This window comes from Halichoeres trimaculatus, unplaced genomic scaffold, assembly GCF_033239565.1.
Source record: "Halichoeres trimaculatus isolate MK-OKI-2021-1 unplaced genomic scaffold, fHalTri1.1 fHalTri1_scaffold_10, whole genome shotgun sequence".
NCBI classification, from domain to species: domain Eukaryota; kingdom Metazoa; phylum Chordata; class Actinopteri; order Labriformes; family Labridae; genus Halichoeres; species Halichoeres trimaculatus.
Window position 1 is genome coordinate 13,675,213 of NW_027437187.1, and position 19,473 is coordinate 13,694,685.

General features: G+C 41.0%; 1 protein-coding gene across 1 annotated transcript in view; it reads left to right on the forward strand.

Moving 5' to 3' along the window:
* The first annotated feature begins 705 nt into the window (after positions 1 to 705).
* The window catches only part of zfpm1 (zinc finger protein, FOG family member 1), a 128,101-nt gene continuing 109,333 nt past the window's right edge, over positions 706 to 19,473 (forward strand). The window contains exon 1 of the mRNA XM_074678029.1: positions 706 to 1,256. Coding sequence (XP_074534130.1) covers positions 1,217 to 1,256 — 40 coding nt within the window. The 5' untranslated portion in view covers positions 706 to 1,216. The remainder of the gene's footprint in view (positions 1,257 to 19,473) is intronic.

The window sequence follows — 19,473 nt, forward strand, 5'->3', positions numbered from 1 at the left end:
TACAGAAAACGAATGCACAAAAGTATGTTTATCGAGCAGGAATCAAAAGATTTAAACAAAGCAACTTAATTGATTTTCTTAAATCACAGGCCTTAAAGCCTTAAACGCATAAACACAGATATTATCAGAAGATTTCATTTAAAAAATATCTGTGTTTAAAAGTATAGTGTCTGTAGGATACAAATCATCTAACCTTTACAATAAACCTGATTTTTGTTTGCAATGGTGTTGATTTCACTGTTATTAATCTAAAACCAGAAGCTGTCTGATTAAGAAAAAAAGTCCAAACAAAACATAAATATAATATAAATATAATATAATCGGGGTTGACAGTATGCATGGTTGCTTATGTATATGTAAAATATTACAATAGCAAATTAAATGGAGGCCTATCTGTTATGCACATGTGCTGTAGGCCTACTTCAATTTACAACAGCAGGTGGAAAGCTTGATAAAGAATTTAAGCTAAAATAAATTAAAACATGAACTTAAACTGGATTATACAATAATTGTATTGTATTACGAGTTATTAATTTTATGTATTCTAATGTTTTTCTTTTATTTCTTACAAGGAAAATGTTTGATTTACATGGTTTTAGTGTGAACCAATGGCAGACGCGTCCGGCGCCATACGTCATACGTAAGGGGCGTTCCAGAGGCACGTCTTCCTCTCAGTTGTAAGCAGAGTTGAGTGTAGCGCTCGAGCTCCATTGAAAGTAGCTCCCGATTCAGAGACAGAGCAGGCGAACGAGGGGGCGGACCGGCGAGAGGAAACTTGACAGAAAACAATAGCAGTCACTCTGCTGACCTCCATTGAACTGATATCATTATCAGCGCTAATATTTCTCAAGACAGACGACTGTGCCCGCTGACAAACGCGGTGACGGCTGTACTGGAGGCGCGCCCAGTGAAGGAATAACGTTAGCAGGAGAAACGGAGAGAAAGGTGAGGTGAAGAAGGCACGTTTGGGAAGAAGAGGAGGCGGAGGAGGGCAGTGACAAGTACCCGGACTCAGCCACAGGTAGCCCCCGTGTTAGCTGTCGTGGCAGAAGATATCAAAGTGCAGGCGGGTCATGCGGATTTCTCCGGTCGGTGGTCGGAGCGCCGCGACGCAGCAGTAAACGGTGTTCGAAGAGAGAAGAGGCAGAGAACAGAAGAACCAGACAGCGTCTTTCAGTCCGTTCAAGCGGGCTCCTGGTCCCGGGGAAGAGCCACCATGTCCCGGAGGAAGCAGAGCAAACCGCGGCAGATAAAGCGTAAGCATGTTTAAGTCTATTCATGTTGTTTCATGTTGTGGAAAGAAGTGTGAGGAGAGCCACGCGCGCTCTGGGAAGAGGGCGCATGTTCTGTGCGTCCCTCCTGCCGAACTGTGCGTTCACCACAAAGTTAATAAGTAGTTTGACTCGTAAATGTAACGCCTGGTTGTCTCGTCAGTAGTTTTATGGCTCTATTTTATGAGTAAATATTGCTTCAGACACAAGCATAAAGAAGATTTAACTAAATAATCTTCAGCTGCAGCTTTTTCCCCAGGAACAGACTGATAGAGACTTTACACCTTTCCTTCTCAAAATAAAGCGCCACTTTGGCAGCCTCACTATCTCGACTGCGCTGGATATCAAAAAGTTTCCATTTATTACCCTGTAAAGAATGCTTTGTCCATCGGCAGCTGAAAGTGTAGCCGTGGCTTCCTGTTTAATTCTGTTGTGGAAACGTCAGTGTTCTCTGAAAAAGCCGATGTGAACAGAGATAAGGCAGCGATCCGATGTGAGCCCTGATAAAGATTAAAATTGGATCTTTTTTATTTGTTTTCTGTCTGAGGCCGCAGTTGCATTTTCCCTCTGGCTTTTCACTTCTCTTTCCCAGAGATGGGGCGTCAGATAGGCCGCCTGGCTGATCTCTTCGGCTGATAGCTGCTTACAATTGGATCTTTTTTTTTTCATCTATCCTTTTAACTCAATAATGCATCTTAGGGCCGCTTGAAAGGCCGTTTTCTTGGTCAGGCGCTCGGTGCTTCACGAGTTCTTCCTGTTTATAAAATGTGTAAAGGTTTACCACCAAGGACTGATGCAGAAGACATTAATGACGGTGTCATTAACCCCCCAGTGCACTCCGAGAGGCCTGAATTTAGTGCTATCACACTGAGGATTAAACATGAAGGAAAGAGTGAGATGTGTTATTGGGGAGCTGCTGCAGGAATGGAAAGCATGACATCAGCAGCACAGTTTGTTTAGTAAGTTATCACATTAAGCAAATAATAATATCTCTCCATCACTGATTGTGTCACACTGTTCCCAGAAACCTGCTGTCTGAAAGCCCCATTTGTAAGTCAAGGCTGTCTCATAAATACAGTTTTATGGAATATAAATGATTCTGCTTAGAGACAGTTATTTAAAGAGATATGACACTTTATTGAAAGGCAGCTCATGTCACTGATCAACTTTTCTCATACAAACTCCTCAGCCAGCTTTGTTCAAGGAGACAGTTTGTTGTTTTAATATTAAAAAACACACCTAAGGACATGGACACACTTCTTTATTTATTTCATGTTTTTTTAACATTATTGTCCAGACAAAGATAGGTTCATTGAAGAAGATACACCAATCTGTGTAACATAATGAGTCTAGGTCCATGGTTGTGTTTTTCCCTTCTTCAAAACTTCCAGTGTTGAGTGGTGGGTCTTGCTCTGCATTATGAATGATGATGGACTCACCTCAGTGCACACATATAGCAGCAAGGAAACATGGTCGTTGTAGGTGTAGTTGCTAGACAGAGGTTTCACTTTGGTAATGTTGTTGATGGATTTTAGTGATGTGAAGCTAACTTTTGTGCTAGTTTAAGATTTCTTGAGGGCAGAATTGTCAACATTATTCTGGTGTGACGTCATGATGGTATCAAAGATGGAGAATCCTAATGTACATTGTTCTGAAGGGGGCGCAGAAAACACCCTGTGCTGTAAATATTGCTGTCAAAAGTATTTTTTTTTCTTTACTGGAAATGACAGACCTTATATCAGAGAAAACGGAAAAAACAGGCCTTGAAAGACACCTATAAACCATTTTATCCTTCTTCTTCTTCTTCTTCTTCTACTTCTTTTATTATTAGATTTTAAGAAGTAGTTGTACTTAATTTTTGTAGTCCATGGTCCAACAGTTTTGACAGTTCATTTGTTTCAGTCTAATTCAGGATCCAATAAACATTTCCAAAAAGTGAGTACATGAGCTCACTTTACTGTTATGGATAGAGAAAACACATTCATTTTTAATTGTTAAATTTAAATTTAAGTAAAGCATCTCTGTTGGCCTTTTCTTCTTATTCAACCAATCCCATAGCATGCTAAAACCCCACACCTTGTTGCAGTTTGCGGTTACTTTGTGTCAGTTTACTTCAATTTGATGAATCTGTGCTTCATCTTGGATATTGAGTCATCTAGGACACACACATTAAAAGTTTTATGCTTGGCCAATAAATCCATATATATATATATATATATATATATATATATATATATATATATATATATATATATATATATATATATATATATATATATATATACTGAAAGTGAAACCTATTCTATTTTGTACAGAGACATGGCCTCCTGGATCCCTTTCATTTACAGCAAACTTCATCAATCACAGATAAACCCCCTTAGACTGGATTAAACGGTATTATAGGAATATAATGGTGTCATTGTGAGTCAACCAAATTCTTCCCAAACAGAGCTATTCAAGTCATCTGATGAAAATTCTTCTATCTTTAATAATGCAATATATATCACAAACCCCCAAAAATCGCAATGTCAGTTTTTTCCAATATTGTGCAGCCCTAATATATATTAACCCTTACACAACTTCACAGCATAATTTGATCACGTTGAAGCCCCCCCTTGAACTCTTTCACCACTGTCCCAAAAAAATACACACAAACATGGCCATGACCAATGCTGGTAGACCTAAAATCTATTTTAGTGTACTGGCACAAATTTGACTCGAAGCATTAAGTTAGGGTTGAAGATTATATGTGTGATGTTTAGCGTCAGAACGTTTTTGACATACTGTAAACAGGAAGAGGTGAAATCATAAACATTACGCCAGGATCAGATCTATATGACATATGATCAGGGTGTTCCACATTAAAAGCTGTTGTCGAGAGGTTTTGACCAATCAGGGTCAAGTATAAGGAAGCTGGGAATTACTTAATTAAATTACTTATTTAAAAAAAAAAAAAAAAAAAAAAAAAAAAGTTCATATGGACGGTGCATCACAGTTCTTTACAGTATCTTGATTTGTAATTTGAATGATTTTAGTGAGATTTAACACGGCATTGTCTGGCCTGCACACACACACATGCTGCGGTTAATTCTTCATTTTAGCTTCATCCAAACAAAAAAAGTGTGTCTCTGGCTTTGTGATAGGGTTGTCTGCTGACATCATTAACTGCACCTGTATGCTTAGCTTTAAGCTGATAGCTCAAACTCAAAGTACTGTGGCTGTAATTTCATTCTGTTTAGCACAAAGTGCAGATTAGACTTGTCAGCGGGGTCATCTGGGAGTTTATAAAATAAAGTTTTCAAGTTAAAAGCACAGAATTGTCATATTCTATCATTGTGGAAAAACAGCTCTTTAGAAATACATTTTAAACATTTTCTAAATAGTTTTCTTATATGTTCATTTTAGATGAACTCCCTGAGATGGTTGAAACTAATCCCAAGCTTGTTTATGTTTAATTCTTTTCTCGATGACTAAAGTCAAAGTTTGCATTCATGTTCAGTGCATTTTTTACCCCCTGTGCCCACAATAACTTCTCAGTACTTTTAGTTCTTGACAACAGACTCAAGTCACCAAGTGTTTCATTGTTAGCATTGGCTGGCTAACATGAGCTAACAGACACAATGCTATTGACAGCTGTTTGCAGATGAGAGTTGGGTTTTTATTCACTCCGAGAGGTTAGCACTGAATTCACTGATGCTATCTAATGTGATCAAGCAGATCAGTTTGATGTTATCAAGGGTTTTGCCTTTGAGAGTAGTTCCACAGTCAGTCACTTCCTGTTTTTTTCTCATTACCATAGAGAGGCCTATCAGCTGTGAACTCCCAGCAGTCTCCTACAGTAGAGCCAGCAGCGAGGCCTGGAGATGGATTCCAGACCCTGAGGCTGATAAACCCAGGCTAGACTTGGCGTGTATGAGGGAGAGTGTGTGTGTGTGTACATGTATGTCTCAGGGGTGTCATGGCCGTCTTTATCAGTGCCTCTGGTCCACTATGCTTCCCTGTGCACCAGGCCCCGGCTGCGGTCGAGGCCAGCCAGCCTCTCAGCCCCGTGACTCTCTTGTGATTTGGCAGACATTTTGATAGGAACCAGTGAGGAGTGATAAGGACTTTGTTCGGCTGGGGGGTGTGGGGGGGTTCGGAAGAGGTGGGGGCTGGTGTCTCTAACGGTACCAATGAAATGACTACTAATGCAATCTGTGTCCGCCATGTTGTTATTAGGTGTGCTGCTCATCGACTCTGAATGACAGATTCCTTTGACGCGTCTGAAAAGCTTAATGGTGTCGTTGGATTGTGCGCATACACACAGATGAAGGCTGGATGATGGATGTCTCAGTGGAAGAATTAGTTAATGTTTCAGATTTTCTGCTTGGGTGGAAAAAAAGATTCAAACATTATGCCCTGAATCCAGGTCAGAATTAAACAAACAGCTAAATTCATATCTGTTAATGAGGCCGTGAACATCTGCTGTCATGCAGCCCGGAAAAGTTCAGTGAATCATTACCGAGTCACCTGTTGCTGCTTCTAAAGTGAGGAAGAGTGAAAGTGAGTGAAGAAAAATGAAACTTTTAATGCATGTTAGGATTTGCCTTCATAGCTTAACCTTTAATACACTAACTGTGTGTTCTCATGTGCTTGAACTTGATCTGTGGGAGCGAGCGTCTGCCCTGTATCAGAAGTGAGTGCTGCAGGTGCTTCCTGCTATTTGGGAGAAACTTTTGCCCCTGGTGTATTGTTGAGATATTACATGATAAGGGCTTGGTGCAGTGTTTAAAATTCAAATGTGTAAGCACCACTTAGCACTTAAGCACTCCAGGTTAGACTTAAAGGTTGAAAACTTGACGTTGAGTCGTTTTTTTATCAGAAGATCCTGATTTGCTAATAAATAGTTTACACAAAACTCCCACAGTGCTGCAAGTTTTGGCTGTTGGCCCAACTCTTCTATCTTACTGACACTTTTACACTGCTGCACATGATGCAGCTCTTCGGCAGAAGAGCTTTGCCTCCTGACTCCCTGACCTGAAATAACTTTAGTCAAAAAAAACAAAAAAACAAAAAAACAGAAGAACAACAATTAACAACAACAGCTTCACCCCTTCCTCACAGCAGTAAGACAACACAGTATGGATATCTTTTTCAATCCCACCCCCCCAACAACAACGGATTAAGTCCAGGGCTTTCTGGAGCCCCATGGTTGAGGAGGAGAAGCGGGTGTTTGTGCTGCAGATAGATATTTGTCTGTGTCTCTTTGTGCGTCATCCTCCCCAACGGTTGGTGATCTCTCAGCCTGATAAGGTTCCTCTCCTTGATGGAGCGATAGCAGGCAGGCAGGCAGGCGGGCGGCCCACTGAGGCTGGATCCCTGGGCTTATATTTTGGCGGTTGAGATGGGAGACGCGATAAAACTTGGCGGCGATCACTGCCGCTGATATCTCAGAAAGCAACAGAGAGAGAGAGATGGAAGGAGAGATGGAGGATGGAGGGCACATTGTAATTACATCTGGCTGTTGCATGCCATTTTCCCAGCGTTGTCACGTTGTTGTCAGTGGTTTTGTTTGCGATTGGCTGGGGGTGGGATCTCTAGATAATTAAAAGAAAAGCAGAGGGAGAGCCGGAGAAAAAAAACATGTGGTGATAAGAGGGAGGAGTGGAGGTGAATGGTGGGAAGAGAGAGTGGAAAAGTGTGTGAAATCCGTGGCTTTTAGATGAATGTGTTGTGTTGTGTTTTAATGGAGGCCCAGCCGGCTCTGCTGCTCCCCCACCCCTCTGTGAAAGATGTTTGGGGCTGATAAGGAGGCCTGCTGATGCTAGATAGATAACACCCTGCAGATTCACACAGCTGATTGTGTGTATGTGAGTGTGTGTGTGTGCGTGTGTGCTTTCGTGTGCGACCGTGAGTGTGTGTGTGGCAGAGAGAGCTTACTTCCTATGACATCAGTGCAAGAGCTCAGAGGTCAGGGTGAATAATGCGCTGCCTCCCACGGCTTAAAGAAAACCAGGACGCCTGCAGAAGGCAGACAAGGAAAAGACCAATCTGACCTCCACCACCTCCTTTTCTTCTTCTACTTGTTTTTCCTTTTTAATTCATAAAACAGTCATCAAACTTCTGTAAAACCTCACAGACGGTGTTTTTTTAGATTTGTAAAATGACTTGAGTCAGGTTTCAGTAGAGTGTGTTGCAGCTGTGTGAAAGGAATGTGTTGTTCTTTTATCAGTAGTCTGACAAGGCTCGGGTCACGTGAGTGTTATACGGACGCACAATTGAGAGATTAATTCATTCTTTGTGAGCCAAAGTGAAATAAAACACACAAGAACGTCTAAATTCCACACACACACAGAACACTGAGCAGCGCCTTGGTGGCTTTCCCCTATATGTGTGTGTGTTTTTTTCTCCTTCTTTGTTCTGCTTTTAGCTTGATGTGAACTTTCGATAAGCCGCGGGGCCTGATCTCCGGTGCAGATAGAGATCGCCAAGTGTGATTGGAGTTGTTATCAGGCTGGAGCAGGCAGGAGCTGAGGCTCCACTGCAATAACAACAGGCCCGGGCGGGAGCAGCCGGGGTCCGGACCCTGGCAATCAGTTCCAGCCCTAATGGGATTAATGTTGTTGTATAATTAGATGATAGGTGTGAATGCATTTCTTTTCTCCCTCGATCTCTTCTCACTCTTTCACACAACCCCCTCCTCCTCCTTCTTCTTCCTCCTCTCTGCTTTCTCTCTCCTCCCTAACAAGCGTTGTCATTGATTAATTTAATTAAAATTAATAGCACGTATTACTCATTCCAGATTCTGTGTAAGATAGAGGAGACATGTTGGGAAATTTTGGTGTTCATCGATGATTATCTCCAGGGTATTTTTTTTCTTTTTTTATATATTCCTCTGTAAAACTTGAAGAGCGCACAGTTAGCAGGAAGGGGAGGAAAGAGAGAAAAGTAACAGCATCAGCAGGATGACTCGCTCTCTGTTGATTTTTCTGACAGATATCAAACTAGCTGAGATGGTGACTGATTGGGTATCAAACGCCAACGTTTTTCACAGCTTGGTGTGGGAGCTGCAAGTAACTGTTGAGCCAGAAAGTGCATACTGGAACAAACCAAGAGTGAAGGCACAGGAAACTTCTGATGAACTTATCTGGAAATTGAAAATTAGCTAATTTCTTTTCCCAAAAAGATTTAGGTGAATAGTTTTTTAAATACATCAAACATAAACATGAACTCATTATTTAATCACAATCCTTTAACCTTTTGACCATCCTCTGGAGTACATACAAAAGCTTGGTCTCCCTGTAAAAGTAACACGAGTTCAACCTCAGCAGTCAAACTTATAGTCACAAGTATGTAGTTATTGACTGTTTTTGGCCTCCCCTGGATTTTTCTTTTCATGTAGTCCGCATGGAAGGATGTTGGTATGAAATCAGAACTTTAATAAGAGTACTGGGAGTGTGGAGGCCCGTTCACACCATGTCATGCTCTGGGACATTATCGGCTCTGTAGAGATTATAAATCGACCCAGTTGGTCAAATGAGGTGTCAATCAAAACGACTACAGTGTTGACTCTGTAGTTTTGTGATTTGACACATCTCATAGGATCTACAATCTACAAAGTTGAGGAGTTAGATAAGCTGATCTGTTCTGTTCTTTATTGCTGATCAAGTGATGAGTCCCATCAGGAATTCAGTTCTTTGGAACCACATTACTGGTGCCAAGTGTTGATATTTCATAGTAAAGCTTTAAAACATTCGAAACAAATGGATCAGATTATTAACTTTTTACAAAACAAGCTCTTTCTTGAAATTATTCTTAGTGTGGGCAGTAAACGGGGCTTCACATGTTGTATTGTGTTCTGTTGTCTTGAGCTGTCATGCCACATCGTATCCCATCACATTGGAAGGTATTGAATGATTTTGTTTTGGTGGAATGGCACTGACTGCATCTTATGGTTCCATATTTAGTGTTTTATATATTATGGTGTTGAGCTTAAGGATGTCCATCATATTCAATCAAATCTAACTATTTGACAACTAGGGATGGGTACCTTTCATATTTGAAATGATATGGTACTGATGCCTGGTACCTGGTTGTGTGGTAAAAATCTCAAAGGTTTTGAATCTAACATATTTATTTCTCTTTATATACACTTGCAATGATGTGTTCATGTCCAGCATGTAAAATTACTATTTGATTTTGCGTGAATCTGTACTCGGTACTACTCATGGATTTTGGTCAGTACCTATAAAAGTACCTAATTTGGTACCCATCCCTAATAATATCATATTGTATTGCTTCATATAATAGTTTGTATCACACAGCATTAAATATAATCTGATCGCATGGCATGGTATCACATTGCTTTGCAGCGAATTGAATCTTACTAGAGATAGACCGATATAGATTTTTCCGGGCCGATATCGATACCAATTGTTTGTAGTCAAGTAGGCTGATAACTGATATTTGAACCCGATATTGATTTGCAGTCAAAGTGCAAATATTGGTGTCAAAATTTTGAATAATACAAACTCCAACACTTAACTGCATTCAAATATCTTTAAGTATGAGTTTATTTAACAGCTCCCAGGCTCAGTGGCACGTTTTATAAAGTTAAATGAAAACATTAAAAAAAATAAAGAGCAAAAGTTTTCTACAGTAAATAAAGTTTTCCAAAATTTCAATACAGCTGCAATAATTGTAATAAATGCACTGCTGATTGGCTGTAACCCAAGCCATGGCTCTGCTTGTAACCAATCAGATGGTACCGTGGGTGGGGCAGTGCTGGGGACTGAGTAGTGACTGCAGACAGCAAAGCAGCTGCATCAGAGCCGCAACAACACAGTTCTAACTTTGTTCATAGGCAGTCGGATTTAAAAAAAGGCCGATGCCGATATGCCTCAAAATGCCAAATATCGGCCCCGATAATTGGCCCGGCTGATAATCGGTCCATCCCTAAATCGTACCATAACATATAGTATCATATTGTATCGTATCAGTGTTTACCTCATCATACCTTATCTGACCATATGGAATCGTATATTTTGTATTGTAGGGCAACAAAAAATATTGGCCCAAACATATTTTTTTCTTATAATTAAAAATACAGGTGTCACTATTAATAGTTTCAGACTAAACAGCTGATGATGTGATGTGACCAAGCTCATACGTAACTCTCAATAACATGTTACAGGAAACAAGTTACTAATGGTGTGACAAAAAGTCTATGGATACATTATAAAATCTATTTGTATGTGCAAAGTTGAACGCTACAGATATCAATTCTCAGACAATAGATTTCAACAACCCTTCAAGTTAGAACAACAGAGCACCTGCACAGTTTAACAGCTTTATGCTGTTAAACTGTGCGAGACAAGAGGAAAACTTTTAACAATGTGCGACTAGAGGTGGTGAAGAGGCAGGAGCTATTTCTAATATCAAAGGTGTAAACAACACACTGGGTACTTCCTGCTGTTGTCTCATGTAATTCTACTTCGGAGTTGGCTCTTAGTTTGTATAGATATGTATAGAAAAAAGGTCCAAAGTTTATCAACTCCGTTGACATCTGTTATTTATGATCTTGTGGAGAATGTTTTATTGTCCTGATAGAAAGTTTAAGTGAGCTGCTAAAGCATCCTGACAGCTTCCCTGTGAGAAATCAGTTAAATCTTTAAAAGCAGAGAAACCTGGAAATCCATTCTTCATTATTCTTTAATAATTTATTGCTCATGTGACCGATAAATTAGTCAACATCTTCCTCTAATGTCAAATATTTGGAAATCTTTAAAATCAGCTCATGAGAACAGATTCTGACCGTGGGCTTGTTTTTTTTTTTTTCTTTTTAACGGTGTTAACTTCTTTACACTGCTGTGTGTGTGTGTGTGTAAATGTGTGTGAGTGTGTTTGCACAGTGCTATGGGACGAGAGTGTGTGTGCATGCATGGTCAGACAGACTAGAGGAGGAAGTTGGCAGGGTTACAGAGGAAACACCGTTTGTGTTGGGTGTGTGGATGAGTTATTACCCTTTCCTGCTATTTACCCAGGGGACGGCCATGTGGTGAATTATGGTTCCTGAACTCAGTGCTGTTGTAAACGGTTTCACCCTTGACCTCGGCTGTGAGGACTCGGTAGGTGAGGGAGGGGGAAGAAAACATCACCCCGGACCAACAGTAGCGTAATCTATGTCCAAACTGTTTGCTCTCACAGTAATTACCGCTCTGCCGGCTCTTCCCAGGGAGCTTTGGAGGCTTAACTCACCGCTGACGCACTGGCTGTTGGAGGCGGTGGATGTTTAACTAGAGTGACCAAAGAATCTCCTCGAGTTGCTGCTATGCATGAAAACTTGAGGTGTTAAGGCAAGTGTGTGTGTGTGGGTGTGTGTGTGTGTGTGTGTGTATATATATGTGTGTGTGTGTATGGCTGCTGGTTGCTGGTGTGGTCGTGTGTGTGGGATAGCTGCTGGCCAAGTGACTCTGATCTCTCGTCAGAATGACTCAGGACACTAAGGACAGTGTGTTTATGTGGATATCTATGTGTGTGTGTTTGTGCGTGTGTGAGACAGCCAGTGTTATGACAAGACCCCCCAGCGGCAGTGATAAGACGGACCATTTGCTCCTACTGTGCTGAGTGCTCTGTTCCGGGGTGTTAAGGCAACCTGGGCAAACAAGACCGCCTGACCTGCTTTTACAGCCACACACCTGTAAACACCTGTAAACCCAGATCCTCAAACCAGACAAAAACAAATCTTTCAGACTTGAAAGGTCAGAGAGGTCTGACAGCATTGCTGTCCTCTAACATGTCATGTTTTATATGGATTAAATTATGCACCTTGGAGGATGACCTTTGACCCTGCTGTGCACCTGCGTGCTGAACAGTAAACCATCAAGAGAAACAATGTCATGACAAAACATCATATCACTATGAGAAACAAACTGGAACATGTAAAGTTTTGTAGAGGTTGATCTCTCAAAGTTCTATTTCTTTTTGACTTAGAGTAAACAGGTTTTTTTTTGTGTTTATAGAGCAAAAAGAAGGTGACCAAAATGAATGATGGCAGCATTTTCTGACAGTTACTGCAACAAGATTTCCTTCTGTTTTTGCCTTCAATTCCTTCTTATTTTGCCGACCAAGATTTTCAACTAAAGCTAAATTCAGCTCTATGTAAAATTCATTTATGCACCAATTAAAGGGGACATATCGTGCTTGTTTCTCCTTTTCACTATGCCAGACTAGGATGCCTGTAAAGCATTTCTGCCTTCAGTACAAGTCATTTAGTTCCTTCATTTCCCCACAATAGCGTTCTTAATATCCCCATTTTAGGCCATTCTGAAGATCTCGTTGAAACGCTCCATTTCCAGAATGACCTCCAGTAACCTCGCAACGTCACAGCCCTTTGTGCTCTGATTGGTCAGTTCTATCAGAGGGGCGGAGGGGGTAGAGCCAGGGGGCGGTTTTTGCAGCATGGCAGTATTTACAAAATCACCATATTGAATGGAGCAGACCGAGCGAGTTTGCTGTTTGCCAAAACTTCACCGTAAGGCATTGATAGCAGTAATAAAATGGCAGAGTGTAGGATACGTCCTTTTGTATTGGACCTGAGTCAGACCCGGACGGTTCTGCCGCTCAGGAGGAAGAAAATCCACCTCGATACAGATCATCTCAGGACGCTTCAGTGTGGTGAGTCAAACCGGTACTGTAACATGTATAGTTTATACGTTTATACTCGACTCTTGGTGGGTGTATCCCTCGGTGGCGGTTGTGTGACTAACTGACATCACAGAGGAGGAGCTGCTTTATCAGATTACTCCAATAAAAAGAAAGGATCCTCGTGTCGTCACGAAGGTCGAAATCTCGAAGCCAAATGTCAATGACCTATTTTCAGAGGCATCAAATCTCGTTCTAGGATATCAGAAAAAATACAATATCTAATTTTTTGAAAATTCAGGGGGTGAAAGGTCTTGTTTTCAACTTTATTATTTTATATGTAAGTATTAAATCAGGGATCAGTATGATATGTCCCCTTTAAGATGTCTTGCACTTCCAAAACTCTCCAACTGTAAATTATACCGTCTCTATGTACACATGCTGTGTAAAAGAAGCTATGGGTTCTGGACATCTCTGACTTAAAGGTCTGTAGTAGGTCTGGCCCTGGATAGGGCCAGGACTGTGCTGGACAGATACATGATGGCACTTAGATTAGTTTCTTCTCCCACTATCTAGATTCATTCCTGGTGCAGAAATATTTCTTAAAACTCCGCCATCCTGGTTTTCCATCTCTCCTTCAGGTTGAGCTAATGTTACAGGGAAGATGAAGCAGCCACAATTAAACTTAACCAGATATCAAAAAGTTAAAACAAGAGAATTTTATCTTTGGTGAAAAAAAACCCCATGAATATTAGGATTGTGGTTCCAACTTGTTATCTTCATGGGGGCTTGCAATACTGAGGAAAGCCATACATACATGCAGATGTAGCTCTGTCGTAAACTCCACATCAACATCCGACCTTAACTTCAAGTGCTGCTGTGTTTACAAGGCGCTGTGGCACAAGGAGTCCAAGTGTGCAACGATGTCTTAAGCCAAAACATTGTGTGGTGAAGAACTCACGCAGGCGTCTGCATAGACTGAGCTTATCTTGTGTGCAGCGTGTGCAGACTGAGCACATTCACAATGAAGCTGGTTTTTCTCACAGGCAGATTGTTGAAATGGTGAGAAACTCGTTTGTAGTCTCCAAATCCATGTTTTCTTTGTTTTTTTTTCAGAGCAAATAGGGAATAATCTTCATTTTATTTAAAAAAATGGCATTTTAATCACTTTTTGAGGTGTAACAAGTCAGCTGACCTCCCCTTATAAAACCATGGATGTACAGAGCCACAGCAGATGGCATTTATTGACAAAAGATTTTAATTAGTTAGATAAGTTGAACGTACTTCTTATCTGTGAATTCATTAACAAACAGGTAACATTTCTACAACAGACAGGTTGTTGCTAGGATAGTCTAGACTCCTTTAAACAATGCTAAGATGAAGCAACAAGGGAGCCTCGATATGCCCTGTCATGTTCAGGAGAGGAGGATGAAGATGGGGACGATGGGAGACAGTAAGGAGTGAGGAAGCAGAGGAAGGTAAGAAGGAGGAAATGGGAAGGATAGGAGGTGATAAGGGCGACTCGGCGTCCGAGACAATGTGAGCAGAAAGAGGAGATGCTGAAGGAGCCTCTGGGGAGCCGCCTTAACAGAGGAGGTCTAGACCAGCGGCTCCTCTCGCTGTCTGTCTGCTCACACACACACACACACATATGCAAACACACTCAGATCAAGGCTTTCAGGGGTAAGGATTCCCAATGAGGCCCATCCTCTGGTGGCTAACATCTCACTCAGACTTCCTGATCTGCTTATTAACCTCTTGACTCTTGTGTTTGTGTAAAAGCGACTCTTTCCCAGCTGTCCGCTCCAGACCTCTGGAAGCTGGTTTGTTGTTGTTGCAGTTCCCACCGGCTGCCAACAGAGGAGGATAGAAGTCATAAATATCTTGTTTCCCATCTGAAAATTAGGTATTTGATTACATTGAGGAATGTCAGGCTGACCGTCGCTGCTCAACATACTCCTCTTTCTCTCCATCCCTCCCTCTTTCTCTCCTCCTCCTCCTGTCTCCTGGTATCTCTCCCTCTGTGTCTTACACTGTGAGTCATGTGAGCCAGTAGCGTTGCAGTGATCCGGGCCTTTGGGTTGCTTTGTGCTTGTGTAAACCGTGGTGCTCCGGCTCCTGACCAAGCTGCCAATCAAACAGCTGTGTGTGTGTGTGTGTGTGTGTATGTGTGTGTGTGTGTGTGTGTGTGTGTGTGTGTGTGTGTGTGTGTGTGTGTGTATGCTCAGACTGAAGATGAAAACATCATATCAGGAGAATTTAAAACTGTAAAATAGATTGAAATGAGAACTTCCTCTGCTGGATTCACTGTGAAAACACAAACACCTTTTATCAGAGGTTTGACCCAGAAGCGCTTTGGGGCAAAGAAGAAAATCTTAACTGTATTAAAATATTTGACAGCTGCTGTTGAAGGTATACATGTCAAACCACTTTTGCATTTGTAAGAGTTATTATATCAGACATCAGTTAAACAATAAGTTTAAAAACCAAGAAATAGAGACAAAAAGTGGTGGCCATTCTTGTGATAAAGATCTGTGTAATGTAACTTTAAACTACAATGTGATGAACATAAAGAGCTCGATAAAATCATCACAGACTGTTCACATCTGCAAATAAACAGCATATTTTGAAAAAGAATATTTTAATTTTCAATCATGAATATATTTCAGAATTATATTTTTCCCATTATGTATTAGGGATGCACGATATTGGATTTTTGCCGATATCCGATATGCCGATATATCGATATATCGAAACCCCTTTTGGCCGATACCGATTACCGATTTGTTTTTTTCACTGTAAAGAAAGCTAAGTCTATCCTGTACTGGAATTTATATGTTACTCTAATTGTGACGGTCTTATTTGTTTAAGAAACACACATAAAACAAGACAAAAAACATTTGATTTTACCATAAATAAAAAATGTATTATTTTTTCAAACTCAAGACATTCAGTATTGAAATACAGAAAAATAATTTCTTTAGATCACATGAACTTTAAATGTACAATGCATTTTTAAACATAAACAAGTTGCATTTGATTATTTTAGAGCTACTGTAACAACCTGGTGACAGACACAGAGCTCTGCAGTGCAAATAAATGAAGTGCTACATTTTATTTAAGGTGGTTATTTTTCAGATGGAAAATAATAATAATCCTAACTGAATAGCACCTTATCGGCTGTGACTATCTGCAGAAATTTTCATATCTGCCGATACAGATAAACGTGTTTTTAAGCTTTTATCAGCCGATACCGATATTGTGCCGATAATATCGTGCATCCCTATTATGTATGTATTTACTTGCTACTGTGACTAGACAGCACTAAAAAAAGGTTGTGTTGTGTATCTTATACAATGACAATAAAGCTTATTCTAAATGTGATTACTTGCAACTTCATGATTCTCAAAGTAAGCCGTGATCCACTGAGGAAGTCTTTCTAATTCTTATATAAATGATTTATCTCTGCACAAGGGGTCTTCAGTGAGAAATACATTAGTTGTTTAAAATGGTTGTTATGTTCAACTAACTGAGAAAAAAACTCATAAAATAGGGAGTTACATCGATCATGACCAGAGCTTGTGTCACAGCGTCTGTAGGCTAATTATGTCGAACTGATTTGCTTGCACTTTGAGTGTGGCTAACGTTTCAGAGCTAGCACCGGCGGCACTCGCACCTCCTTGCAGACTAACACTCACATGCCTGTGTTGGCTGTTTGGTTAGTTATTATAGGCTGTCTTAAGCTAACCAGAGACTTTATCATCATTTTGCAAACCAAAGTGCTGCCACATGATCAGACGTGAAACACTGATAACTCGGCTAGGTAGATAGTTATTCTGCTGCTGACTAGCAAAGATGATATTTAACCATTAATTGACTGAACTGGCACATACCTACTCTTCACTGTGTCACAGGATGTGTTCCCTGTCCAGATTTTTTTTAAGATTTGGAGTTGTTCCTGTTTGACATGTGTGCATACTAACCCTGCTAAAGCTAATGTTACTGAAAGTGCTGTTTTGGTGAATTCTGTGAAACATTTCAAAATCCCAGGAAAGGGGATCTCTGATCTTGCGTGATACAAAGAAAGGTCAGGAGTAGTCATGAGAAGTACGCGGCCTGTGAAAACACTCGTACATGTCTTTGGAGGTCTGAGAAAAAAGTAACCTTAGCCGAAGCCTAAAGAGCATTAAGAGAGATTTAATCAAACTGTGATATTTTCTGTATTGTGGGAAATGCTGGATGTAGATTTATGAAAGTGGTGGCCTACCCCTGGCTTCTAATGCCAGGAGTAGTCATAACACATTTAATATCACATTTACTTATTTTTATAAGCTTGTTCAGTCAGGAGTCAAATCCTGTGGAGAACATGACCACATTAAAAAGTGGTTTACAGTTGCTAAATCAATATTTTTGGTTTCAGCTATAAAACGCTCACATCAAACCTTTTCAAAATAAATCAACCCTCAGCTTAATTTCCTTCTGCGCGTTGGGAGAAACAGATTTGTGTCGTATCCTGGCACGTTGTTTCATCTTCTCGCTCGATAGAGACTGTGATAAAACTTTGAGTGATCCCTATAACTAACTTTGTGTAATCTCTCAGATTAATGAGGCCCTGTTGTACAATCATTTATTATGGGCGTGTTGATCTATTGTAACTCAACAGTCTGCAGAGACAGGAAGTAAGGCAATAAACACTCCTCCACGAAGACGCAACAACAGAGCGCAACACAGTGTCAGAGCGATAGCAGGTTAAATAACAGAAGCCTGATGCTTGTGGAGTTTACTGTTGGATTTGGGTTGCACCATCACTCTGTCACCCTCACCCCTTCATCTCCATCCTCAGCTTTTCCATCCATTCTTGTTTTTCTCCATTTGAAACCATCTCTCTTCTTGACCCTCTCAATTTTTCCTTTTTTTTTTTTTACCATATCTACCCTCCCACCTCCACTTCTCTATCACCCCTTCTTTCATTCTATCTATCTCCCCCTTCCTCCCCCCTCCTCTCCCTCTCTGTCTCCAGCCAGACCCCTCGTCTTGGCGAACCAGGTCTTGGCGGTATGATAATGTGGAAAGTTGAACTGGCCCCATTACAGCGAGGCTGATGCTGGGCCCGATAAGGCTGTTGATAATGGGTGCAGATAGCGCTGACACAGCGGTCCAATAGCCTAGCCCTGCCTCCCCCCTCTCTCCCTCCTTCACCCCCACAACCCCCCCCACCCCCCCATTATCATTCCTGCCCACCGATGGGCTCCCAGAACGCTATCTCCTCTCCATTTCCACTCCTGCGACAGATAAGAATGGAAATACTGACTTCATAGCTGACTGATTAAAGTGTCTGCCTTTCTTGATAATACACAGATAAATTATGTTTTTTTTTCTTCCTCTCCCTCTTCTTCTTCTCCCCCTCTCCCACTCTATCTAGAAAAGGGTGGGGTACGGCAGAAAGAAGAAAACCTTCTCCTCTTTTCATTTCTCTTTTCTTTTGTAAAGGTTTTTTCGCCGGGAGAAGGAGATGAAGTGCAGAGAGGAAGGAAGGAAGGAAGGAAGGAAGGAAGGAAGGAAGGAAGGAAAGGGGGGATTGAGAGATTCTGTAGTGGTATTGAGATGTGAGTGTGTTATATTTGCAGATCCACCGAGCAGTATAGATGTGTGAGACAGATCATTTCAGCATGGCCGCACCATTCTGAATATAAAGAAACTTGTTCTCCAGGCTTTTGGAGTCATTATAAAGGCAACAAGAGCGTCTGGTTGGGGGAGAGAACACAGATGGATAGATAAAGATGGAAGAGGGGGGGTGCTGGCCTTTCTGCAGCCCACTGAACTCCCACCGCAGCTACAGCCATTTCCAGGTTGACTTTTTATCACTGATCGCTCCAGTTTGATACCAGCAAAGATCCCTGATGGATATGCTCCCTGCATACAAATCCTCTAACCCCCCCAAAACACACACACAAACACACACAAACACCCCCACCAATCTCTATCTTCTCCTCGCTTATCTTCAGCTCTCCAGCTCTCTTTATGTCCAACTGAACTTCTGTCCGTCCTTCTCTTACCTCCTTCTTTTTTAAAATCCCAATGATAAACTTCTGTCTGCTCAATCACTGTGATGATGATGATTTATTTAATTTATTTGGATACGACTTTTGACATTGGACTCATTAAAAACACAATATTCCTCCAGCCATCTGCTGCATGACCATGTTGGTTATCATCATGTTGCGTTGACACTTTTTGGGTGAGCTTGACTGCCCCTAGCCAAAAAATAAAACTCCCTTGTAACCATTTGACTCTGATTTTCCAATAACTTCTACCTGATGTTTGAGGTATTGATCTAACATCGAAACTTAACGCTCACAAATGTAAGCAGAGCTGATTTCTGCTGTTAGAGTAGAAGTTGTTCACATTCTTTACAGCATTTTCCCCCCATTCCTCTTATCTGCCAAATTTGGTTACAATTTCATGCCAGGAATTGTTCACCACTAGAGGTGTCCCAGTCCGATATTGATATTGGATATCGGTCTGATATCAGCAAAAAACAAGTATCGTTATCGTATCGGAAGGCATCTAAAATCTCCGA